The sequence below is a fragment of the Castor canadensis genome, chromosome X (assembly GCF_047511655.1).
Source record: "Castor canadensis chromosome X, mCasCan1.hap1v2, whole genome shotgun sequence".
In the NCBI taxonomy this organism is placed as follows: Eukaryota; Metazoa; Chordata; class Mammalia; order Rodentia; family Castoridae; genus Castor; species Castor canadensis.
Genome location: NC_133405.1, coordinates 34,223,144 through 34,249,936, shown reverse-complemented (window position 1 = coordinate 34,249,936; position 26,793 = coordinate 34,223,144). Strand labels below are relative to the sequence as shown.

At 35.9% G+C, this 26,793-nt stretch overlaps 1 protein-coding gene across 2 annotated transcripts in view; it reads right to left on the bottom strand.

The window, feature by feature from the left end:
• The window catches only part of Lamp2 (lysosomal associated membrane protein 2), a 37,952-nt gene that overhangs the window by 3,603 nt on the left and 7,556 nt on the right, over positions 1–26,793 (bottom strand). Inside the window, exons 2-9 of one of the 2 annotated variants that reach the window (XM_020182792.2) lie at positions 20,870–20,988; positions 19,789–20,005; positions 15,985–16,143; positions 14,885–15,072; positions 13,866–13,988; positions 7,384–7,447; positions 6,666–6,830; positions 2,409–4,492 (exon numbers count right to left, since the gene is read on the bottom strand). In XM_020182792.2, the coding sequence (XP_020038381.2) occupies positions 4,353–4,492; positions 6,666–6,830; positions 7,384–7,447; positions 13,866–13,988; positions 14,885–15,072; positions 15,985–16,143; positions 19,789–20,005; positions 20,870–20,988 (1,175 nt within the window). In that variant the 3' untranslated portion in view covers positions 2,409–4,352. Of the gene's footprint in view, positions 1–2,408; positions 4,493–6,665; positions 6,831–7,383; positions 7,448–13,865; positions 13,989–14,884; positions 15,073–15,984; positions 16,144–19,788; positions 20,006–20,869; positions 20,989–26,793 lie in introns of those variants that run through there. The other variant, XM_020182791.2, reaches the window with a different exon arrangement.

The following is a 26,793-nucleotide window of genomic DNA, read 5'->3' as shown; positions in this document are numbered from 1 at the left end:
TCCAGAAGAAAAGGCATGTTCATTTTATAGGCCACTTTGACCTGATCTTTTTGCCTAATGTACACTTAATACCATAGTGAAAATATTTCTGAAGGAAAAGTGTGTATGTGGGAATGATGTGTGTATGTTTATGGTGCTGGGAATTAAACTCAGGGCCTCACATATGGTAGACAAGTACTCTGCTATGCCCCAGCCCTGTGGAAGAGTTTAATAGCTACAGAAATGATAAAAAAAAACATTAAAAAGTTTCATGGCCACTAAAATTTCATTGAAAATTTTCATTTACATTAAAAACACTGTTCTTCAATGGTCTGTTCAGAAATTTTTCAAAGATAATTTTCAGCATAAGAATTGGAAAGTTGAGGAGTCTTTGCTTCTATTTCCTGCATGAGGGCAGGAAATGTTTCTCTCTCTCTTTCTCTCCACCCTTCCACTTGTCTATACTTTATCCTGTTATACTAAAATAAATCCTTGCTAAATCTTTAAAAAAAAATTGGAAAGCTGAGATATACACTTATAGCAAAATATAAAATACTCCTTTAAAACAATCAAAATTTCTCTTTGGAAGTCAGCTTTATGAATCACATTCTTATGTGATATCTTATTTATATAACTGTTAGTTCTATATTCTGTGAAGTATGTCACACGAATCTGAAAAGATAATTGAAGCTACTCAGTATAACTTATGCATGTCTACACCAACTTTAAGGACAAGATATGATAATTATTAATGTAGGAAGTTAGCTACTCAGGTAAAATAAAAGAAGATGGTAGGAAAAAGATGAATCCAACACAATTTAACATTTTCTACCTAGATAGATGAAATTCTATAATCTTAAAAATATCTGAGTCTTACAAGAATTCTTCCTGAAAGAAGGCAGGAAACTTAAGATGGTACATACTATACTGAATGTAAAGTACGTTACTGGTATATAACCAGAAGCTTACCAAACTCCTTCTAAAATGCTCCAATTATATTTATCTTCTCTGATATGGAAACTATCACTCAAGGAAATGAGTGGCAGTCCCTACATAAAGAAAACTGAGATCCCCAGAAATAAAGCAACATGGCCAAAGTCATATGGTAGCTAGCAGCCATGTTGATAGCCATGATACCTGCATTTACATAGCTTAATTGGGGATCCCAGAGGAAAATTACCAGCTAGGCTGCTAAGTTTTCTTGTGCAATATACTAAAGTGACTGGGAAAGTAGTTGGAAATTGGACAGCTCGAGTATTTTGGGGTGATCTAAGAATTACACTGCACAAAACCCTACTTTGGTTCAGACCAATAGATCAATTTGGATGGCTGCAATATAAAATAATATGATATATATTATATTATATACATAATATAAATTATATTATATACATAATATAATATAAATTATATTATATACATAATATAATATAAATATTATATACATAATATAAATTATATTTTATATATTTATTTTTATATTTAATATTATAATATAAAGCTATGTACAGATATTAAATATCAGCCTCAACCTAGGAATTGAGAAAAGATACTCTGAAACTTTTATATGTATTTATATGAAATGAATATTCTAGATCACTGTTACCCTTACTGACTATTCATCAGATTTGGCAGGGGAGCTTACACACACATACATACACATACACACACACACACACACACACACACACACACACACACACAACCCCTTATCCTAGACCTGCTAAGTGAAATCCTCTAGGGATAAAGCCAAGGAAAAGATATACTTTCCAGGCAATTCTTCTTCTGCACCCAGCCTAGCATCATCCAAGGCCTACATATAGGACCCTTCTTCCAGACAATAATACACGGAACAGTTTGGAAATAATTTAGTTTTACTTCCAAGCATTTCTAAAGTTTTTCCTTTTGAAAGAAATTGCCATTATGTAGTACACAAAATCTTTAATTTAACCAACAGGAAAAAATGTGAGCAAATTTCCTTAAGAAATAAAAAGAATCTTTATTGTTTTCGAAGCAATGTTGAGCAAACAGACAAGCAAATATCTAAAAAGAGCTACCATACATCGACTAGTGGTTTAAACATTTGAGGAAAAGGCATGTATTTACATGGACCAGTTTCTTTATACAAATGCTAAAACATGAAAAACACCAAAAACCACATAGAGTATTACCATCAAGGGGCAAACCCAGTAAAATAAAACAAAGAAAAAAATAACAAAAGGTACAAAGATCATGTGACTATAGGAAATAATAGTATAAATAGCAGTATACAAACTGGCCCATGTAAAACACAAAAATATTCACGAAGTCAGATTTTCTATAAAACAGTGCTTATTAGAGGTATTTTAATATGATTCAGATATATAATCTAAATATAGAAACTTTTAGAAACTAACAGCATTAAGCCAGTGCCACCCATTTGTGGTTCCAATTTTTCTTTAAAAAAAAGCTGCTTTGTTTTGATTCATGAGAAATATTTAAGGCCTATGTTATTAAAAACATAATCCATTCTTATAAGATTAGTACTTTGTACTAAAACACATCTTAATTAAAAATAACTTTTAAAAATAAGATTTATATTTGGCTTCCAAGAAGTGTTTTAAGCTGGCAATGCAGCTCAATGTAGTTCTAGGAGAGGGGTTAGTCAGGAATATGATTCTGGGCCAGTAAAGTTTTCAGGTCAAACAGACAGCAAATTTAAAAGTGAGAGAAAATATTTGTCACGCCAATCTAATTCAAAAGACAGTTGCACACACACACATGCTAGCATGCAGTTGCCTATGTATGTGTGCATGTGTGTATTGATGCATTCAACATCAGCATTTTGGGGAGGGGGCAGTACTGGGGTTTGAACTCAGGGCCTCACACTTACTAGGCAGGTGCTCTTACTGTTTGCACCACACCACCAGCCCATCAACATTTTGGAACCAACATAGTTCCTCATTTTTGGATAAATGGGAGGCATATATTCTGTTCTCCCCAAATAACCACAAGAACCTGCCCATACATGGCTGCATATTAATATTTTTTAAAATATTTGCTCAACCATACCTATATATATGTGTGTGTGTATGTGCACCCATATATATATATATATATATATATATATATAAAAGACATTGTAGATGATGTAAGGAATACTTGATGTGTTAACTATCAAACTGAAATATTTTGCTTTCTCATATAAGCACTACGGCATGCACAGTAAATGGATAATTGGTACATCTCTCTGAGCACAAAACTGAATACGAAGTACATGAATTAATAATGACTCTACCATAATGAACAATAACAATGTAAGTTTTGATTAGCACAAAACCATTTAAATGTGAAAGCCAAATTAGTAAATGCTGTAGCAATCAATGCAAACTGGAAATGAATAACATTTTAATGGAGTAAGGGAAGACCAAGACCTTTTAGATTAGGTGCAAGTTATTTTCTAAATGTAAGTGCACTTCTTTATCTAGGTTCTAGGACATACTGGCATTTCTTCTTTAAGAAAAAGAAGTGAAAGAAACATATTACCACCAACAAAGAAGACTGGAAAGTTAAAGAGAAATCTGCATTAATTTTAGTACTACATGTAGAGGCCAATTTACGGGCACAAAGGACTAATGCCCTCAATTGGCATTGCCTAGCAATTATCTCTAAAGCACCTAAAAAACACATTGAAATGCCCAGTTGGAATAGTCTTGTGTCTTGTAATTTAAAAGACTGAAATGTCCATTTAAAAAAAAGATTAAACAGTAAGATTAACATCTCTGCTAACCTTTAAAAATCTTTTGTATCTTTTGACATTACAGCCACATTAAAAACAAATATATTCAAAAAAGCATGAGAAAAGAATTTATTGGTAAGAACATGCCACTACTCAGCCCTGTTCAATCTACTAGCATCCCTTTCATAGGTCAAATATGCAGCAATGCCAAAGTAGCTAAGTTAACCTGCAAACAGAATTGCAAAAAAAGCAAGTACAAATCCACTGTAGGATATATTGTCGCAACTCAACCTCATGCAGGAAAAGTCTTTTTAAAATCTGTTTTTCCTAAATTGTTTATTAGTCAGAATGTACAAGTGAAAACACAGAAATACTAACTCAAAACAGTAAAACAGAATCTATAATCCAGGTAATTTTGCACATGTCTTTTGTTGAAGAAATAACAGTTTTAAATTTCTTGGTTAGGGGAGCCAAAATCACATGCCTAATTTGTAATATATTGCTTTTTGGATTTTTTTAAATTAAGTTTGAAATTTCTCATACCACCCATTCTAAAAGCAGGACTACAACTACATGTACCTTAAACTGAACAGTATTGCTTATTTGAACTTGTACTTGCTTATTATTTTATAACAGATCAAGTATTGGATTAGTGTTACAGAGTCTGATATCCAGCATAACTTTTTCTTCTGCCAATTAGGTAAGCAATCACTATAACGATAATCAAGCCTGAAAGACCAGCACCAACTATAATTGGTATTAGAATGGTGTCATCATCCAGCGAACACTCCTGGGCTGTAAGTGAGAAAAAGTGTGTAACAAATAATGAGTATAATCAAAAAAGAATGTCTAAAAATAAAAGATGCTGATTCAAAAGTTAGAAATGCTCTTATAAAATCAATTTTAAGGCAGGTATATTTTTATGATAAAGCTGTTCTAAAATTAAAATCCTAAAATGTATTTGTCCTTTCATTTATGTTTGTGTGTACATTCAGAGATATTCATATTTATCAATACATATATAGTCATATATATCCACAAACACACACTGTATTAAGTGGTATATACACATACATACATGCGTTTATGCTTATGTTTGTTTTTATTCCAAGTCCTGTCAAAAATCAGAATGAAGAGAACTAATCTAGCCCTATTTCTATAGAGCTGAAGAGATGAGCCTCTCAGTGGTACAGTGAATATCCATAGGCACATCACAATATCATGAGATTGGAAAAGTCAGGCTGACTCTGGAGTTCCTTTAGAGTACAGGTCAGCAAACGCTAGCCTATGGGCCAAATCTGGTCTAAGAGTTAAAAATGGCAATCATAAATTTAAATGATCAGGCATAAAGATAGTATATATACTATCTTTATATATAAAGATATATATATATATCTATATATACTATATATAGATGACACGAGTTAATGAAATTCAAATTTCAGTATCAATATACAAAATTTTATTGGAACACAGCCACACTCATCTGTTTATGTACTGCCTATGGCTGTATTCATGCTACAATGGCAGAACTGAATAACTGTGATAGAAACCATATGACCCCAAAGTTTAAAACAACGCTGTTTGGACCTTTTCAGGAAAAGTTTGCAGATCCCTGACTTAGAATATGTGAATTTAGTGGCTGTAAGAGTCAAGAAACTTGGACCTCTTACTAATTTGAGTGTGTTTATATTTCTTAACCAATGTAGTACAAGCTGGTGGCCCATGGGGATAATTTCCTCTATTTCTAGAGCGTGGTGTCATCCGGTCAAATCAAATCAACCCTCTTCTACCTTATTGCAATTCTATTTTCTCCCCAAATACACTCAAGTATTACTTGTGTGTTATATTTATAGGGACCCATAGCCAAGAACCTAGTTCCATAAATAGATTATACAGTCAATACTAATATTTAATGCTATATATCTTTACTACAGCTGACAACTAGTAATAACACTACAAATTATTTTAAATTCTAAACACAAATCTGGACCTAAAATTAGAGTAATGACGTAGGGAAGCTAGACAGAGGATCCAAAATAAATCTATTAAAGGATCAAAGTAATTGAAATACATAAGCAAAACCAACAAAAGGTTTTTACTTTTAAACTTGTGATTAACCTCTAGTGAAAAGAATGGTAAGGTGAAGAGTTTACTTTGGCCTAATCAAGGCAGACTAGGTATGAGGCATCACTGCAGAAGCAGTTAAATGGCTCACAGCATATATAACTTCTACCTTTCCTTCTAACTGTAGAATTAATTGTTTAAAAGGATGTGGACAACTAGAGTAGCTCTGCTCAGCAAAGCTGTGATCCACAAACCCCCAATTTTAAGTAATTGACTTAAAAGGACAGGTCACTTAAGGAATTTTATGTACTTTTTTATGCAAATTTTAATCTTATAATGCCAAGTATATCTTTCGTATTCATACATAAACATTATAATGAGCCCTGCACGAAGCTTTCATTAAAAATCTGATAAATAACATCAGAATACATCTTCAAAAAGCCTCATTCGCACTGACACATGCTTGAGGACTCTCCAGATCATTTGGCTTGCAAAACCACAGGTCATGAAATTTGAGGCTTTGCTACCATTCTTTATCATGCCTTAACAAAATCAGTACATAGAGAAGATGGCCTCTAAGAAGGCAGATACAAAATACTCAAAGTTGCTACTCCAAGTGCCATCCCACCCAAACTCTAAACCCAGGGTGGGGTAGCTATACCTTAAACAAACTTCCTCAATGATGCAAATGATTTTCAAATTAAAGAAAAAACACCTAGTCTGAGGAAAATGATGAGCCAAGTATAGTTACACAATTCACTAGAGGCTATGAGAACACTACATCAGAATCAAGCGAATTCATATTTCTCTATTTCAATGTGCAAATTTCCATGGTTCAAAGGAAAAGACACCTATCGGACGACAGAACATAAATTGTTAACAAAGTTTGCTTGATTCTTACCTGTAGAATACTTTCCTTCCTTCACATTGAAAGGCTGAACCCTTAGATCAAAGGTGTTTATCTGAAATGTTCCGGACACTGACACAGTCTGCTCTTTGTTGCACATATAAGAACTTCCCAGGGGGGCATCCCAGTAGCTAAGATTGTTATTTGCAATGCTGAAAACTTTACAGAAAAACAAAATAGGTTAGTAAGTTCTTATCCTATCAACATCAAAAATGGGACATTCCTCAGGGTTTTGAGTGAAGTATGAGAGCTAGGAGGATAAGGTCTACCCACAAAAATCAATTCTTAACACCACTAGAATCCCTTACACTTTTTTTTTTGAGACAGAGTCTTGTTATGTATCCCAGGCTTACCTAGAAATCACTATATAGCCCAGGCTGGCCTTGAACTCAGTAGCCTTCCAAGCACTGGGATTACAGGTATACACCAACACATCCAGTTTTCTCTTTTCTTTCTATAACTATTTCTAGTCTAAAAATCAGTTACGTCTTAACTATTATCCACCATACTTTGAAAAGATGAGATACTGTAAGAGATACACACAGTTTTTTTTTTCACACAGTTCTAAGTTACAGATTTACGTTGTGATCACAGTACACTTTTTACGTAGCATCTTCTGTCCCACTAAATAAGGTACTTATAAGATAATTTATAGTTTCTACTCCCTTGGTATAACCCAAGTTTTCTCCACCCAGGCCAATGCTTTGCTTACCAGAGCCATTAGCCAAAAACATACTGGCATTCACTTCCTTCAGATAGAATCGGTTTTCATTTTTCTGTTTGAAAAAGAGCTTCCAGTTAAAAACATACCACAACTCTCAAAAGATACAGGTAACATTTATAGAAGAAAAGCAATGTAGTACTATTTCACAGAAGAGGAAAATATGGATTAGACCTGGGCCAGCTGAATAAACTGTAATTAAGCTTGATCACATTTTAAGTGATATTTTCCTCTACATTTCCAACTGTCAAATTGTGGAAGTAGTAATGTGGCTCCTGGACACCTAATGATTTATCTCCTCTATTTTATTCCTACTGTCCCTTGCTTAGTCCACACGCCCTCTAGCATGCATCACAATATCTTCTTAACTGGGCTCCCTGTCTTTCATCACCTCTAGTTCTACTCTTTCCTTCTCATTGCTATTATCTCTTTTATTTGTTCTTTTATTTATGATCTCTTTTATTTATTTACTTATTTATTTTATTTATTTCATGTTGCTGATACCATTCTATTTTATTTTATTATTTTATTTTGAGGTGCAGTGGTGAAACTCAGGCATTTGTACATGCTAGGCCAGTACTCTACCACATGAGCCATACCCCAGCACCATTTTTTATTAGCATGTATTAATTATACATATTAATGGGACTCAGTGTGATATTCCAACACATATATACAGCATGCACTGATCAAATAAGGGCAATTGGCATCTCTTCCTACCATTTCTTTATGCTTAAAGCTTCAAGTTCCCCTCTTCTAGATCTTCACAAAATATAGGTTATTGTGAACTCTATTTATCCCACTATGCTGTGGAACACCAGCACTTAATCCTTCTGTCACACTGTGCTTTGGTACCTGTTATCCAACCCGCCTCTAGCTATCCTTCGCTTCCCTGTTATTATCTTTCTGAAGCACTTGATTGACAAGCCAATCATTCTAATTGTCTGAGTGCTTAGTATGTACAAAGAACATGTCTAAGTGCTTCAGGGAACTAGAAAAATGAACCAGACTTGAATCTTGCTCTCACTGTGTTTGCAGTTTACCCGAGAAGATAAAATAAATAAATAAATAAATATTCACAGTACAAAAAAAGAAAGTGGTACTTCATGACAATGGACAGGAAAGAAATTACTTCCAATGAGGGAAGTAATATGCTAGCTTTGGAATGGGTCATTTGAATTGGATAAGATTCAGTTAGGAAGCTAGCAGAAAGGTATATTACAGAAGGCAACAGCATTAATAAAAGCAGTCAGAAAATAAGCATAATCTCAAGGAAACATTTCAGAACTTACTAAGTGCCAGCCACTGTTCTTCCAACTTTACATATGAACCTGTACTAAATAATTACAACACTCCTTCGGTACTGATGCTATTTTATTTATTTATTTATTTATTTTGGTGGTTCTGGGGTTTGAATTCAGGGCTTCCTGCTTGCTAGGTAGGCACTCTTATCACTTGAGCCACTCCACCAGCCCCTGTGCTGTTTTATTTTGAGATGTAGTAATTGAAACACAGAGATGCAAAGTGATGTCCCCCATGAGTATACAGTAGTTGTCAATGAGCTGGGGTTTACACTTGGTAAATCTGGCTGCAGAGACTTTCAACAAGTTATTGCTGTGGTCTCCAACTTCACTAGATGCACACAGAAGTCAAGATGAAGAAAGCATAAGATTCACCAAGAGAAACAAAGGAAATAAAGGTTGTGAATGCAGGCTGCACTGCTGCATGGGGGAGAAAGGAGCTGAAACTACCCAGCCATGGAGTGTAGATTGATAGCAAAACAGAAGCACTGAAGATTTGTGAGGAAGAGCTGTGCTCCCTGGGAAGATTAAACCCAGGAGGATGAAGAAGAGGTGGGATTAGGTAGGAGGCTATTTAAACAGTCTAGGCAAGAGGTAATCCAGCTGGAACCAGACCAAAGGCAGAGGAGAATGAAAATGAGAGAAAAGACTGGAGAGAAAATTTCTGGAGCAAGCATAAAGGAGGACTTGATAACCTCATCACGTTCTTCCCCTGCTTAGACAATGTCTCACCTTGGCATTCAAAATGCTCTCAAACAAACATTTTTCCCAACTATATTACCATACTTTCACTAAACATGCCACATGCCATCATTCTGCTAGGTGGTCTTGATTTTGTTCCTGTATCCAGGGATGACTCATACTTACCCACTTATTCCACTTATCTCCATATGTACAAATCTGACCTGTCCTTGAAAGCCCAGCTCAAATGCTGCCTCTTTCATTAAACCTTCCTGAGTCTCCTACAACCAGAATTAACCTCTCCCTCCTTTATTCTCCCACTGCTCTTTGTATATATTAACATCTGGTCTGTCACTCATCCTACTTTATATGTACACTCCTTGATACTCTGCTGCCCACAGAATCAAATTCAAAAGCCTGAATGTGGCACTCAGGCCTTCTATAAAAATGGTAATTATTTGTGTACTTCTATTTTTACCATGAAACTATGGGTTCCTTAAAAATGCCAGTTTTTTTATTTCTTAATGTTTTGTAATCTTGCATTTTGGAGTTATGGGATGATCAGATTGAATTTTGTCAAGTATCACATTATACAGCTTGCCTGAATGTCTATGATTGTTCATAATAATACAGTTTATAATGAAATTATCTAAAATTCATGTTTTAGCACATTTGTTATCTGTAAAACACCTGCAAATAGCTTTTTAAATTTGTTATTTGAATTTCAGGATCATAAATAACTAATTTTTAGTTGCTGAAGTCAGCATGTTAGTGATTACTAAGCACTTCTGTCAGTCTTTGCAAAAAGGAATGTAAGTTTTGTGCTTTAATGATCTCTGAAAATTTTCCTTTATAATAGAGTGGGCATGAATTGTAACTGTTTTATGTCAAAAGATTTGTGCTGTAGAAAAAACGGTAAGATAAACTTGGTCTTTCCAAGTGGTGAGAACGATCTGTCACTATAATATACTGTATGTTTACACTTTACTTAAATTTAATCTCTAAAGTATAGGGTGGTAACTTTCCCAAAACAACAAATAGCCATTTTTTTCTAGAAACTTCTTAAAAGTACTTCATTTGGCAAATGAGTTTGAGTATAAAAGCCCAGAAATGTTTATATAGTTGAATGTCTAAAATGGTAAAATGTGCTACTGTGCCAAGTTACAGGTATTTACGTTTTTCATAGTAATTCAAATGAACTCCTATTTTTGGTAGCAAATGTCATTTAATAGTGTGCTTGCCACTTGAGCTTCACTGAAAAATTAGTACAGTGCAGAAAACAATTTTAATGTAATTTTGATTTTACCTCATATACTGCACGTTTCAAAAACTCTGAACTTTTTAAAGGTTGAAGATACACTACCAAACATATCGCCTTAAAATTACAGAAGGCTGAACTTCATACAAATGAAAAATGTAATCTGATAAGAATACATAAATTATGAAGCAAAAATATCTTTAAAAATCCAAAGAAAATAAAAGTTGTATCATTCTTTTGGGGAAAAAAATGCAGATTTTCTTCTTTGGACTCCACCATCACAACCTACACATGACACCCTCGGTTTTTTTTTTTTCTTTCTTTGTTGACATACTCAATTTTATAAATTCTCCCAAGAAACATCTATCATGACAGGGTTGAAGCTGTTGTGAGCCTCCTGAATTCTACTGACACTACAAGTATTTCTTAAATTTTCAAAGTGCCTGAAGTATGTTGAAAATGTCATTATTCTGGATTACATTTTAAAATAGTCTGCTAGGCAAAATATATATTGGAATTATTAATATTAAACATACCCCATGATCCTTTTAGGAGGAACCTATAACACCTAGAAAGATCAGACCCAATCACCCAAAAAGAAATGAAGCTAAAATACTACTTTCCTTATTTTTATAGACCATAATTCCTATGGGATAACTATTTATTTATTTATTTTTGGTGGGACTGGGGTTTGAACTTAGGGCTTTACATTTGTAAAGCAGGTGCTATACCACTTAGGCCACACCTCCAATCCATTTTGCTCTGGTTATTTTAGAGATGGTGGTCTCTCGAACTATTTACCTAGGTTGGTCTTGAACCATAATCTTCCCAATCTTAGCCTCCCAAGTAGCTAGGATTACAGTGCTCAGCCAATAACTTCATTTTTTTAAGGGAGAAGGGATTTATTTTGCTCATGGTTTCAGTCTATCATGGCAGCTCACTTCATGTCAGCCGGCATGCAGAGAGACAGCATGCCTGCATTCTTTGAGATAACTTTAGAAGACAACATGTCGGCCTGAGAAATGTAGCTCAGTGGTAGGATACTTGCCTTGCATTTGTGAGGCCCTGAGTTCAATCCACAGCACAGAAAGAGGGAGGGGGGAATATATGAATATGAGAGTGATGTGTATATCTAGGGAGGCCTGCTCTTATCATATTGAAGAGGACAAGATTTTGGTTTGGGATTTTTGTTGTTGCTGCTGCTGTTTTTCATTTGCACAGAGCAGTGCTAGAGATTGAACCCAGAGCCTTTCACACAGTGAGGAAAGCATTGTACCACTGAACTTCAACTCCAGCCAGAAAAGGATAAATTTAATTAGATATTTTTACATTTTTTATAGTGCTAGGGATGGAACCCAGAGCTTCCTGCATGCTAGGCAAGCTCTCTACAACTGATATATACCCCCTACTTAATTGGACATTTCTTTGAGACAACGTCTCACACTATGTAGCTCAGACTGGCCTTGAATTGAAGATTCTCCTGCTTTGGCCTCCCAAGTGCTGGGATTACAGGTGTGTACCACCATGCCTGGCCCTAAATGAACACTGAATAGTAATTCAATGGTCACGTATATACTATATAACAGGATTATTTGAATGCTGGGAAAAGGAATAATTTTATAAACTTTTAAAAAAATATAATTGCCTAATATAATCAATTACTGAGTATATGTTCTTTAGAGAAAACAGGCTTTAGATTCAAGACACCAAGTTCAGATACAAAATAACAACATATATCCTTTTCTTTTTTGCAGAAACAGAGTTTTGAACTCAGAGCCTTGCATTTGCTAAGCAGGTGCTCTACCACTTGAACCATACCTCCATCCTGTATCTCCTCTTTTCACTTAGTATTTTTGAGACAGAGCCTCACTACATAGCCCAGGCTAACCTCAAACTCATGATCCTCCTGCCTCATTACAGGTGTGTACCACCTCATCTGGCCATACCTACTTTTTATATTACAGATATTGAGACTGTCCCCTCATCCCTAAATACAGTAATCTGATTTAAAAGCAGAACTTGTTTTTATCCAATTATATAATAGCTCTTAGTTTGACAGTTGTTGGTGGTCAACATTTTCCCTCACCTAAAGCTATCCCCTATTCCTCATTCCCATTTGCTACAACATATACATTTATACATCCACTCATGAAAAACTATGAAACTAATAATTGCTTCTGAAAAGGTGGAAATAAAGGCTTCCAATGATTACTTTATGCCAGCAAGAAGTAGAACAGGTATGCCTAACCTGAAATCTTCTGTTTAGGGTTCAGCTTTTGATATAAACATGAACAACAAATACTTGAATGCTGGCATTATAAATAATCCTGATTTGATGAATTAGTATATATACTTACACAGAGCCTTGTTTATAAGAGGTCATCCTTCGATTCTCAGAGGATTGGTTTTAGGACCCACTTCAGACACCAAAATCTGAGATTGCTCAAGTCGCTTTTATAAAATGGTATAGTATTTGCATATAACCTATATACATTCTCCTATATACTTTAAATTATCTCTGTGCTACTTATAATACATAATGCAATGTAAATGTTACATAAGTAGTTGTTGTGCTATATTGTTTAGGGATTCATGACAAGACCAAAACTCTATACATGTTCAGTACAGATGCAACTTTTTGTGGTGCTAGGATCAAACACAGGGCCTCACACATGCTAGGGAAGCGGTCTACCACTAAGCTACACCCACAATATTGTTTTGCTTATTAATATCCTTGATCCAAGATTGGTTGAATTTGTGGATGCAGGACCTATAGAAACAGAGAACCGACTATACTCAATAGATATTAGCTATTATTATTACTGACACAAACAATATTACCTCCAAAAGGTTTAAAATATTATAATAGACAAACATGAGAGTTGTCTAACCAATAGCAGAGAAAAATATTATCATGGATTTACCTATATATGCAGAGATTAGACAGGTAGTTTTTTTTTAATATGCATTCATTCTTGTTCCTACCCTACAGTCTGTATAATGGCAGAATGGCCCACCCTTGGTGGTCATTAAAACAAAAGTCCAGTCCAGAGACCACCAAAAAGTCTCTGACGGATGAACAGGGATCAGTGAACTATACTTTATTTACAATTAAGTAGTGTTGAAATAAAAAACAAATCTAAATATCTCCCCATATATCCACACACCACTAGTTAGGCTTCCAGATATGTTTCTCAGAGAATAAACCGAACTTTAGAAAATCTGTTACTCACCATGGCAAAGATAAACTCAAGATACTTAATGATGCTACTGTTCAACCTAAGTTGAGCAGTCTGAGGATGGCAGCTACCAGTGAAGTCAGTTGTATTGGGGTTGATGTTAATAACCGAAGCAACCTTCAGGGGGAAAGGAAGGGAGGGAGAGATAAATTATAAAGGTTGACAGCAAAGCCTTATACTCTAATAACACCAACTTCAATGTAGAACAAAATCTTCTTTGTTTGGATACTTGAATTCATGGTGTCTTACTTTCAAACAAACTTGGCACAGGCCCCCAAGCTATGACTCAGACGACTTAAACAACAACAACAACAACAAGAAGGAAGCTTCCTCAGTAATGAGCCAAATGAAAACACATATTTTTACAGAGCACAAGAGCCATCTGTCTAGCTTGTTTCAATCACAGAATCCTGGAAATGGTATTTATTTATTGGCACTCCCTCTGGAGTCCCAGTGAAATACTGCAACTGGAAGAGCCACCACATACTTGAGCATGTCTCTGCGATCTGAGTCATCAACTAGCTGGAGAAACAAAATAGCTGCACTGTTCCCGCGCACAAACTTACAGTGTGCTTCAGATAAAAGTGTGAAGGAGTCATTTCTTATTTTTTTTGGCAGTGCTGGAGATTGAACTTAGGGGCTCGTGCATGCTAGCCAAGTGCTCTACCACTGAGCTATACCTCTAGCCCAGGAGTTATATTTTAAACTGACTGAAGTAAAGCTCAACTATGCATATTCTGAGTTCCTGAAGACTTGTAGAATCTAAACCCCCAAAAGACCTTTAAATTGCTAGATTTTCTGCTGGCCAAGTAACGCCTTGCAGGTGACATTAACTCTTGGTGGTTACAGTAACTCCAGACTAATCAAAATTCAACAAGTCAATATCAAATCTCCATTTAAAACTGAATCGTTCTAGTAACACCACTCTTGAGTGGACAGTAGGATCCATAGTATTTGGAAAGAAATACAAAAGGATACATTGGTAAAAAAAAAAAACAACTAGACAACCATACCTTCTCCTGAGTGATATTCAGCTGCAGTCCCATGGTAGCCAGTAGACAAGTACCATTGCCATTAGTAACTGAGTAAGTTCCAACCTTTGGTTTTTGCTTTGAAGTGGGTGTTGTAGTAGGAGATGGCACAGTGGTATGAATGATGGGTGCTACTGTTGTAGAAGTTTTGTCTTTATCACACAAATATTCTAAAACAAAGGACAAAACAAAGTGGCCTTTTACTCAATTCATTAGGCAAGGGAAGAGCAAAAAATTTTCATAGAAGTCTAACAGAGTTAAGTACGAGAAAGGAATACCTTCTTAGTGTATTTTAAACTAAATGAGGCAGAAGTTCTCAAACTACTGCTTCATATACAATCTCAACGAGTTATGACACAACAGACAACACATTTCCAAAGGATACTGCTTATTAGAAAAAGTGTAGAAATCATGAAAGGATTTAAATATGAAGGAACATTTTATTTACTTACCCCTACAACAAATCATAGGCATTTCAACCTCTTAGCAGTTTTCTGCACATAAAAGTTTTAAAATCATTAGCCAGGCACCGGTGGCGCACACTTGTAACCCTATCAATAGGCAAAGATCAGGAGGATCATGGTTCGAAGCCAGCATGGGCAAATAGTTCTCAAGATTTTATCTCGAAAAAAAGAGATGGTAGAGTGCTCAAGTGGTATAGCACTTGCCTAGCAAGTGTGAGACCCTAAGTTCAAACCCCAGTACTGCCCCAAAATAACATAAAATAAAGTTTTAAAATTAACTTATAAAAATTAAGATTAGAACACAGAAATCTAATTACTAAGCTTTGATCTTGTTGCGGCTCAGAGCAGACAACCAAGCTATTTGAGGATCTGTTCAAACATAGATTATGTTTTACCAGCTGAAAACATCATAGGTAAAAGACCATTCTCCGTGTATATCATAAACTTTAAACAGCAAGTTCCATTTGCAGTTAGCAATAAGAATTGCTATTATATACAAAAACTAGTGGAAACTACAAATAAGTCTTAATAAATGCTTTCAGATAATGACCTCAATGAACACATACTCTACCCTTAAATTAGGACACAAGTATAAAAATACATACTTTAAATACTCACCTTTTTTGCTCACTGTACCATTTTGGACAAAAGCTTGTACATGAACATCCCAATAATGCTGGATTACATTATCACTTTCTATAGTTAATAAACTATTGCATCTAAAGATGTTATTCAATGGAATTTTGATTGCTGCAGATTTATTAACAGGAACAATTCCTATAAAACAAGATGAACAATAGTTGTTTTCCAAGAAGGCAGGAAAAAAGTAACAATTTGAATATGTTTGCATAGACTTTCTTCTCTTCTCTGTCTGTTCCACTTCATGCCCAAAGTGATGGAGGGTATGGCATGCTAAAGAGAACAACAAATTCACTGTGGCTGAAACATAGGGAATAGAGAGGAAGAAGTAATGGGAGTTAAGAAGGAAAAACAAATTGCAGGTACTCTCACTTTAAAGCTGAGGATTGTATGTGCTTTATTTGTTACCAATAGAGGGCTGGCTTTAGTTTTTCAAAGAGGAAATAAGACACACAATTTACTTTAAGGAAGATAGCATTTTGTAGGCAACAGGTAGAGGATAAAACTTTAAAGAGCCAATGATCTGACTAGGGTGAAAAGTGAGAGGTTGCCTACACTAAGGTGGTGAAGGGTAGGAGGAAGAAAGCAAGGAGGTCAAATTGAAAATACCTATCTATGGTAGAAATGGTAGGACTTAGTGACTATAAGTAAGGAAGAAAGAGAAATGGACAAATTACAGATTTTATAATAAATCTTTATTTTGTGCTACTATCCAAAAGTAAGTTACATCAATTCTAATGAGCTTACAGAACCTCTTCCTGGATGGAATTTAAAGATTATTCCATTTCAGGAAATCTACAGATAAAAACAAGTAAATTACAGCCATTCTGTACAGCTTTTATTGGAATTCCCATGGAGAAACTTCAAAAGACTATGATCACCCTTATCTAAATGGCTTAGTTTCTTTTGGAGAACAGGCAAGAAATGAAGATATTTTAAGGTCCTTTTTATAGGCTGCCTTCTGTGTCTCTCTATTATGTAATAAGGCAGCCACTTAATGCTGCCTTGGCACCCTCTAATGGTCAGACCATTTTCTTTAACTTGAACATTTTTCCAAAAATTGTTTCTCAGTGTTAAAAAAATGAATAGATATATGAATTGGCAGAATATAGATAGACCTCAAAAACAAATTAGCAAAAAAAAGCTGTGGATATATTGGAGTTATACATATGAAACTATGTGTTTTTAACTATGTATACACATATGTAGTGAAATATAAACACATGGACAAGAAGGCTATATCTTAGTCAAGGGGGTGGTTGCCTCTTAGTAGGCAGGGAGAAAAACAATGTTGGGAGTGAAGACAAAGGAAGCCTCATAAGTATCTATAAGAGTTTATTTCCCTAAATAAATAAAACAATGAAAACATTAAAAATGGCACTTATTAATTCTGAGTAATGGGTACCTGTGGGTCTATTTTAGTATTCTCTGCACTTTTTTGTATTTTAATCATGAAAGTCTGTTTTTTGGTGGGACTAGGGCTTGAACTCAGGGCTTCACATTTGCAAAGCAGGCCCTCTACTGCTTGGGCCCTACTTCCACTTCGTGAAAACATGTTTAAAAAGAAAACAGCAGCTTCAAAGTTACTTCAATTATCAGATGTCTAAAAACAAATGAGTATTTCTAAATACTGAACTATTTCAAAAACATTTATCAATAGTGCATTTAAGGAAGCACCAAATAGTTTCAAATATCTTATTACATAGAAGCTAGCAATAGAAAATGTAATCATCCCTTTGTTTACAATAAAAGGGGTGGGGAGAGGTGTTATTTTAGCTTTTCTACCCAAATTTGTCAGACAAAATCTGATCTCCTTTAACTACTATCCACGTGGTGTCGGCATGTATTATATCACCCCTTGATTTACTCTAAACTCTGAAGCTGGCATCTCTGCTTGTAGTCTATTCACTTTCAAATTAATCCTGCAGAATATTCTTTATAAACTACTCTCTCTGCTTTTGTTATATCATTCTCTGGCTCAAAAACCTTAAAATGGTTCCCCAGTGCCTACCTCATCAAGCTAAATGCCTTTCCTTGGCTTCCAAGGCCCCCTATAATTTAGACCCACTGCACTTGGCCAACTTTCTTTTCTCTCTGCTACACACACAGCCTCTGTTTTAAACGGGCAGCTCTCCAGTTACTGCTGCCCATACTATGCTTCCCCCTGGTGGAAACATCCTGCTCAAAACCCTCTGCTTACTCAAATTCCACTATTAGCTGAATTTCAGTCAGGTCTCGCTTCTTGACCAAGCTTTCTCACTCCTGTAATCAAACACTGAATTCTCCTTTCTCTCTGCTCCTAATTAGAACCACTGTGAGAATACTCTCAAAGCAGGCACTCTTAGCCACAGGGATCCACAGATGAGCTCAGGGAATGTGGACCACATGCAGACTTTACTGTGTACTTTGTCTTTATGGAGAGACAGATGTACAGCTTTCTTCACATTGTCTAAAAAGACTTATGGACACTATACCCCCTCAAACAAAATATATAAACAACAGAAAAAATGAGTTCAATATTTTCCAATTTTTCCATATAACTTGGGAACACAATATAGCTTTATCTCCTCAACTAGTTTCTAAGCTTCTTGAAAGTGGTGGTGGGGGGGCAAATCTTACAGTTCTCAAAGACAGTGCAGTGCACAAAGACAAATATCTAAGATATTCAATAACTACTTGCTTCAGTTATCCTCTCAAACTAAAAGAATGCCAAAATGAAAACTAGGATTTGATTTTCAAGTCTCAGTCTGTGCTATTTCAAAAGTTTAACATAAAGCTCTTACTTCTAGGTCTCTAAAATGTGATCTTTTGTTATCCATAAGTCCAAATTAGTTATTAATTCACAGTTCTAAGCAACTAATGCTGATCTGCCTGTGTTTCTGGTGTCAGAATCAAACACCATCTGTGAGAAAAGCTAAGTTACTACAAATACCGTATTAATCCAGTATCACTGAAGAGGGAAGAAGAGAATTACATCCTTAATAAAATTAAATCTCAAGCTGGGTGTGGTGGCACACATATGTAGTTCCAGCATTAGGAAGGCTGAGGAAGGAGGACTGTGAGTTCAAGGCTAGCTTGGCCTTTCTCATATTTCAGTTCTGGGAATGACAATGGCCTAATTGCCTATGCCTTCCCAAGTTCGTTTCGATCTGAAATTGTCTCAAAATAGCAGCAAATGTTGATTTTCATCATTTAAACTTTAATCATTATTTATTTCTCAGTTAAAATCCTATCTAAATGGTAAAAATACCTAAAGAGGAAGCATTTCTTTTGGTATAAACCTACTGAACTTGTATACATTTAGAATAGTTATTATTAAAGAATTTTCTCATTTATTCAACATTTGTTGATTGCTCATTATTAATAGACAAAATAAATAATAACAGCTAAGTGCATAAATTCTGCAGCTCTGTACACTTTGGTTCAAATACTAATGGCTCACTTACTTACTAAATTTGTCATCTTTGGGAAAGTCACTTAATCTCATCAAAGCTTATTCCCTTTTGCTGTAAAACTGAGATAATACCCACTTCCCAGGGTTGCTGTTAAGGATTAACTAAGATGCAGCAGGTAACACACAGAGTAAAGTATCCAACCAATGACAGACAGTGCCATTACTATGTCTGATGCTACAATACGCGTAGCGTAGGGGACAGGGCAAATGCAAAGAAGATTTGATTTTCTATTCTAGTTAGGAAGACAGACGTTTGATGATTTTTGTATACATTTTTATTACTAATAAAAAGCAAGAGAAGAAAACATAAATCCAGTTTTTAACATTACCTTTATGTTTAGCATCTGGAAATGTTGTGGTATCATTAGTGTTGTAGGAAAATGAGATGCTGTCAATTAAATAACTAGACTCCTCCTTAGTAAAATTCACCATCCAGGAGAAACCAGAACCAAACTGTACTGCTATTTTGGGACCATTCTGGTCATCTCCACAGCTGCTTCCATTATATGTCACATTTTTGCCAACGTCTGAAATGGTTACCGTTTTCTAAAAGAAAAAGAACTTTGGAAGTGAGAAACAAATAGGCAGCAGTGAACACCAACCCTGGGGAGACTAGCTGGGCATGGCACTTGAGTCTAAATCACATGTTCCCCATATCAGGTGGCCTTTTACTGGTGTGCTTTGTAAACCAGTCTCAGATTCTTCAGCTACACACTAGTTGTCTGGACAAGTTCATGTATGACTAAGAAAAGGAAAACTGGCCTGAACTGCTGTTCTTTATCTGGTTGGGTTATTTGTTTATTTTGTAGTGCTGGGGATAGAATTCAGGGCCTCACACATGCCAGGAACTTCTACCACTGAACTGCATCCCCAGCTCATTAGCTGATCTTTTTTTAAATTAGGCTGTGTGCTTTTGCAGAGTGGCTCAAGTGGTAGAGCACCTGCCTAGCAAGCACAAGGCCCTGAGTTCAAACCCTAGTACCACCACAAAATATGGTATAAAATTAGGCTGTGTTAGGTAGGACCTTAATGAAAAATCAGGCAACAGGATTAAGGAGACCACCCAAAAGGGAGATTTTAATAGCAGGCTATTTTTTTAAAAGGGCAAGCTTTAATGTTAGTACATTTTAAATACATTACACAGTGGTTAGATCTGAATGCTATGCAGTCTTCAGATCATTTTTCCTTAACCATCTCCACGAAAAACTCCAAAGAACCAATGAATTAGAAGAAATATTCATTCCAACATGAAACAGAACAAGAACCACAGTATAATGTTTAAAAACCCACAGAATTCAAGTGTTAAGTCAGTTAATATAAAAATCTTACTTGTATAAGTAGATATAAAGGATAAAAAAGTCAGAATTAAAACCGCTACTATAAAACTCAAAGAAAAATAAATTTACTTACATGAGTTTTGTTTGTAGTTTCATAGTATATTGTGAAATTCATCTGCCATTTTGCATAAAGGCAAGTGGCATTTGTTGAATCTTTCCAATTAAGTTCCAATGCATAAGACCGGACAGCTCCTGGATTTATTTTTTTAAAAGACATTTTAAAATTGTACTATAAATGTATATATATAAAGATAAAACAATTCTATCTAGTACTAAAGTTCAACAAGCTCTAAAATGAAGCAATGTATTTTAACTATATATAAATGAAGTAAATTATTTTTAAAATACATATGGCTTCCTGGTAATTTTCTTTTCTTTTTTCTTTTTTTTTTTTTTTTTTTTTTTTACTTATTTTGCATTACTGGCAATTGAACCCTGGGTTTTTGACTTACTGGGTAAACACTCCACCACTTGAGCTACACTTCACAGTGTTTTTGTTTTTTTGTTTTTTAAAACAGAGTCTCACTATGTAGCCCAGATTGGTCTTGAACTCTGTCCCCTAAAAGTTGAAGTTACAGGCATACACAGTATACCCGACTGTTATTATGTTTTTTTGTAATTTTTAACAAAATCCTATTGACAAAAGTAGCATTTTCCCTCCCCAAAAGAATGGTTATAGCTGGATGCCGGTGGCTCACACCTGCAATCCTACCTACTCAGGAGGCAAAGATCAGGAGGACCATGGTTCAAAGCTGGCCCAAGCAAATAGTTTGTGAGACTCTATCTCAAAAACACCCAACACAAAAAATGGCTGGCAGAGTAGCAGAGCACCTACCTAGAAAGCGAAAGACCCTGAGTTCAAACCCCAAACCCCAGTATAACCAAAAAACCAAAAGAATGGTTACTACACCTGGGTAATGGCAGAGTAGTAATGTTTACCTTCTGCTTCCTAATAATCAATTTCACACTTATCTGGTGCCTTGCTAGTTTTGTTTTAGGCAATTATAATTTGCCTTTTTTTTGCAGTGTTACAGACTGAATCCAGGGCATGAGCTCTACCACTGAAGTAAATGAGGCAAAGGTTAGCCTGGTTTTTGAAGTAAATGAGGTAAGGGGAAGATTGACAAGGGTGTTAAAACTCTTGCTTCTTTCAAACCAATTGGTGAAAAGTTTCTCTACAGTGGTAATGATAAGCTGATGTTCTATGATCTTGTTGCTTTAAATCCTGTTGCAAACTGGTAATTTAGGACAAACCGTTTTCTTCCCAAATGCTTTTTATCTGATGTGAACAAAGGATAGCTCTTCTAAGCATGTGTATCATGTGACCAAAGAAGCAACATTGAAAAGGGCTGTTAGATCCATAAGAAAAAGGTTAATCTTTATAAATGCAAAGTTCAAGACTTTGTTTCACTTTAAAATCAAACTAACTAGAAAGGCTGATGAATTGTTCATGTGGACTCAAAATTACTTCTTCCATTCTCAATTTTGCTGTCTCTAGGCAGAGAAACCTTACGGAAACAGAAAAGCTTTGAGACTTTTCATTTAACCTGGCTCTAATCTTCTTCACTTAAATTTCACAGGAACTGAAGAGCCCAAGTCCTCAATATTCTAATGCAGAAGGGAGAAACATGCCAGCAAATACACCTGAAGCATAAACAATGGACAACCACCTGAAATTTTCCTTCATTGTTTCACACATTATCCAAAAAAGGTAAGCTGTTTCCTGTTAAGATAGCTGCACAAGCCTTTAATGATATCTGAGCAATTCAATGTCATTGACAGGTAGGGGCATGCTACAGACTGTAGAAAATAAAGTTCTAAGAGGAATACCAAGCAGGCGTGCCTCAGCAACAGCTTTCAAACAGTACACAGAAGCCTACCACCATGCTCTGGAGACCCGAGCAAGCCCGAATGGTATGCTAAAGCTTGTGGTTACTGACAATAACTAAGTATTGGCTAAGGCTCAAAAAGTCCTTGTGAGACTTAAGTAGGTTTTATTACCATTCTTTTCTAGGTACAGTCTGGAATGGAGCTGTCACGCAGATCCACGGCTACCCTAAAATGGTACCCAGAACTAAAAAATCGCAGATTTGCTTTCCATTCTCCTCTCCTCTCCTCCCCTCCCCTTCTTTCCCCTCCTCTCCTCTTAGTACTAGGTCACAAACAGGAGTAAGAAGCTCTGATGTGCTATTGCACAGGAGAGTGACTATAGACAACAATACAATATAAATTTCAAAAAGCTAGAAAGAATTTTGAAAGTTTTCACCATAAGTAATGATCAACCTTTGAGATCAGTATGTTTAATATAATTTTTTAACATTACACATGTATACATGTACTGAAGCATCATACAATACTCCATTATTATGTTTAATTTTGTGTTTTAATGTATCACTTTAAAAATAAAGCCCTTAGCTTTAGGATACTCTTCTCCTTGTATTCAAAGCACTAAAAACTATTTAAAAATAACACAAAAAAAGCCTCTGATGCATTAACTGTTTTTTTCACAAAAATATTACAGTAATAGGAAGAAAGCTGTGTAAATGGTAATAGGATCAATGTGTCCCAAGGTAGGAGAACTGAAGGTTTATGAAGCAGAAGGTACAGGTTGTGGTTCACATTCATCACCTGAAATTAAAAACAAGATAGTTTATCTACCCGGTGGCCCATGGCCTATAATTATGACAAGAGAAATGCCCTGAGGTTTCCAGCATACCTATACATTTCCCCCACAGCCTTGGTGCCTGAGACAGTGTTTCTTTCCACGCCTAGTTTCCATCTCTAATTGCAAAAGGATCACTTTTTCTCAAATACCTCTCACCTCAAACTCCACAACTCTAAAACTAAGATTCATTCTATTACTTCCCCCTCCAAAAGGGCTCCATCCTCAAGCCCACAACTTCTAAATGAAAGGCAAGGCCAAGCACTCAGCCTCAGAAACTTGGAAGTAACTTCTACCTCATTCTCTTTATGAAATCCTATTGACTTTTTTTTCCTTCAAGCTCTCTCTTAAATCTAATCCTTGACTTTTATTTCTTCTCCTAATCTATACTCCACCTCTAAATTACAATAGATGGCCAGGCGCCAGTGGCTCATGCCTATAAACCTAGTTGAGAGATCATTCGAAGTCAACCTAGACAAATAGTTCATAAGACCCTGTCTCAAAAATACTCAACACAAAACAGGGCTGGCAGAGTGTGTCAAGTGGTAGAGCTCCTGCCTAGCAAGTATGAGGCCCTGAATTCAAACCCCAGTACCGCCAAAAATAAATGAGTACATAAATAAACTATAACACATGCCTCAGTGCTGGCCCTAAAAGGACTGCCAGATTCATAGTTCATAAATACTACTTCCTCCCAAGACATTCTCTTGTTCAAATATGTTTACTTGCTCCAAAATTCCCGTATTAAATTTAAATTCCTCTGCCTGACTTTCAAAGTAATACTTAATCCTGCTCCACCCTATTCCTTCAACTTCTCTCAAAGCATTTTTCCAGAACACACCCTTTAATCCAGTTAAACTTGTTTGCACTGGACCCAACACTCTAGTCAACTTCTACCTCTAGGCTTCTATTGTTACTAACACTTGAAATCTACTTTCTTCTGCTGACTAAAATGTTCACCTCAAAGATGCCCCTCTAGGACAGGAAAAGAGAATGATACAGCATCAATATCATAAAACATAACATCTGTGAAGGTAGAGGATATAAAGATATGTACCGAAAGCTGTGGAAAAATGGAGGGTGAGAGGTAAATGGGTCAGGGAGAGTAATGGAAAGGGGTGAACAGACCAAAGTAAAGTATACTCACAACAGGGATACATCAAGAAACCACTTTGAACAATGACTTAAATATTAATAATGAAAGACAGGACTATAAAATAGGTATAGTCGGGGGGTACTAGTAGGAGAGGGGAGGGTGAATGAAGGAGATTAAGGTGAAGGTATATGGTCGATGGACTTCATATACTTATATGAAAGAGAACAAAGAAATCTCTTGCAACTGCTTTAAATGGGGTGGGGAGGGGGGTTATTTGGAATTGTCACTACGAACCCTTCCCCATACAATGAATATATCCTAATTAAAAAATTTTTTAAAGATGCCCCTCTATTTGACTGCCCAAAATCTGAACCAACCTGCCCCCAACTTGATTATAACTTCTGGCCTCTATTACTGGTTGCTACAGAAGCTGAAAATATTTGATCCTTGTTTTCCTAGCCTCCCTTCATGCAAGAAAATTTGTATTAGGCTCTGCCTAACAAAGGTATCTATCTCATTTTTTAAACAGACAGGCTGAAAATGGAGCCAGTAATGGAAAAGGCACCCCAGGGGCAATGGAATAGCTGCAGCAGAATCAAGTCCCCATGCAACAAGGTGGCAGCAGCCAATGGTGCCTGCTGAAGTTTTATGCTTGGTAGTGGTAATGTGGTTCAGTGGCATGACTTGGGCCAGTACTGAATAGTGCTTTGGCATATACAACCAGGACTGCCAGGAATTCTGAGTTATCTGATACACAGCTTTATAAAGTAACCATTTTAGTGACATGTAACATATACAGAAAAAAATACACAGCCTAATATATGTAAGGAAAAAATACACACAATGTTAAGTATAGTCCAAAGCATTTTCACAAACTGAATCATCTTGTGACAAGAAATAAAACATCACAAATACAGTTGTCCCTCAGTATCTGTGGGGATTGGTTCCAAGACCCTCACGGACACCAAGATCCACAGATGCTCCAGTCCCTTATATAAAATGGTATAATATTTGCATATAACCTATGCACATCCTCCTGTATACTTTAAAGGATCCCTTGATTACTTATAATACCTAATACAAAATGCTATGTAGATAATTGTTATACTGTATTATTTAGGAAATAGTGATTTTAAAAGGTCTGCACATGTTCAATACGGTTATGATTTTTTTCCTTACTATTTTTGAGCCACAGGTAGTCGAATCTGTGGATGTAGAACCTGTAGATAAGAAAGGCCAACAATACTTCCTAAGTGTCCCTTGTTTTCCCTTTCAGTTAGTCTTCCCCTTCCAGAAGTAACTGCCATCCTGTCTTCTAACAGTATTGATTCATTTTACCTGGTTTTCAACTTGATATAAATGGAATCATTTACTGTGTTCTCTTTTGTATCTGGCTTCTTTCACTCAATGTTATGATTTTTTGAGATTCACCTATGTTGTGTGTAATTGCAGCTTATTTTCTCTCACTGATGTACAGTTTTCAATTATCAGGTGAGTACTACACTACTTATCTATGCCATTGTTGATGGACATTTGAACAATTTCCACTTTGGTTTTATTACAAATAATGCTGTAAACACTTTTGCACATATTGGTAATGTGTGTATGTGTGTGTCTTGAGACTTCGGTATAGATCTAGGAATGAAACTGTGGGGTCCAAAAGTATACAATATGCTTCACTATGTTTTTAATAAATTCCTTTTCTGCTTAAAATAGACCAAATTCTATTTCTCTTGTTTCCAATAAAGAAGCTGGACTGAAGACCAAATGTGGTGGTTCACGCCTATAATGACAGCTACTCAGGAGGCAGAGGTAGGAGGCTCATGGTCTAATCCCAGCCTGAGCAAAAGTTAGCTAGACCCTATCTCAAAAACAAACCAAGCAAGGGACTAGGGAGCATGGCTCAAGTGTAGAGCACCTGCCCAGCAAGCATGAGGCCCTGAGCTCAAACCCCAGTACAGCTAAAAAAAAAAAAAAATATGGTGGTGCATGCCTGTAATCCCAAGTATGCAGGAAGTAGAGGAAAAAGGATCATAGTCCAAGGCCAGGCAGAAGTACAAGACCCTATCTCAAACAATATGAACAGCAAATGGACTGGGACATGGCTCAAGTGGTACAGCACTTGCCTAGCAACTGTGAGGCCTTGAGTTCAATTCCCAGTATTGCCCCTCAAAAAAGAAAGAACCTGGACTGATACACTATTCATTTTCAGTGGCCATTTTCTCCACAAACCTTTCCT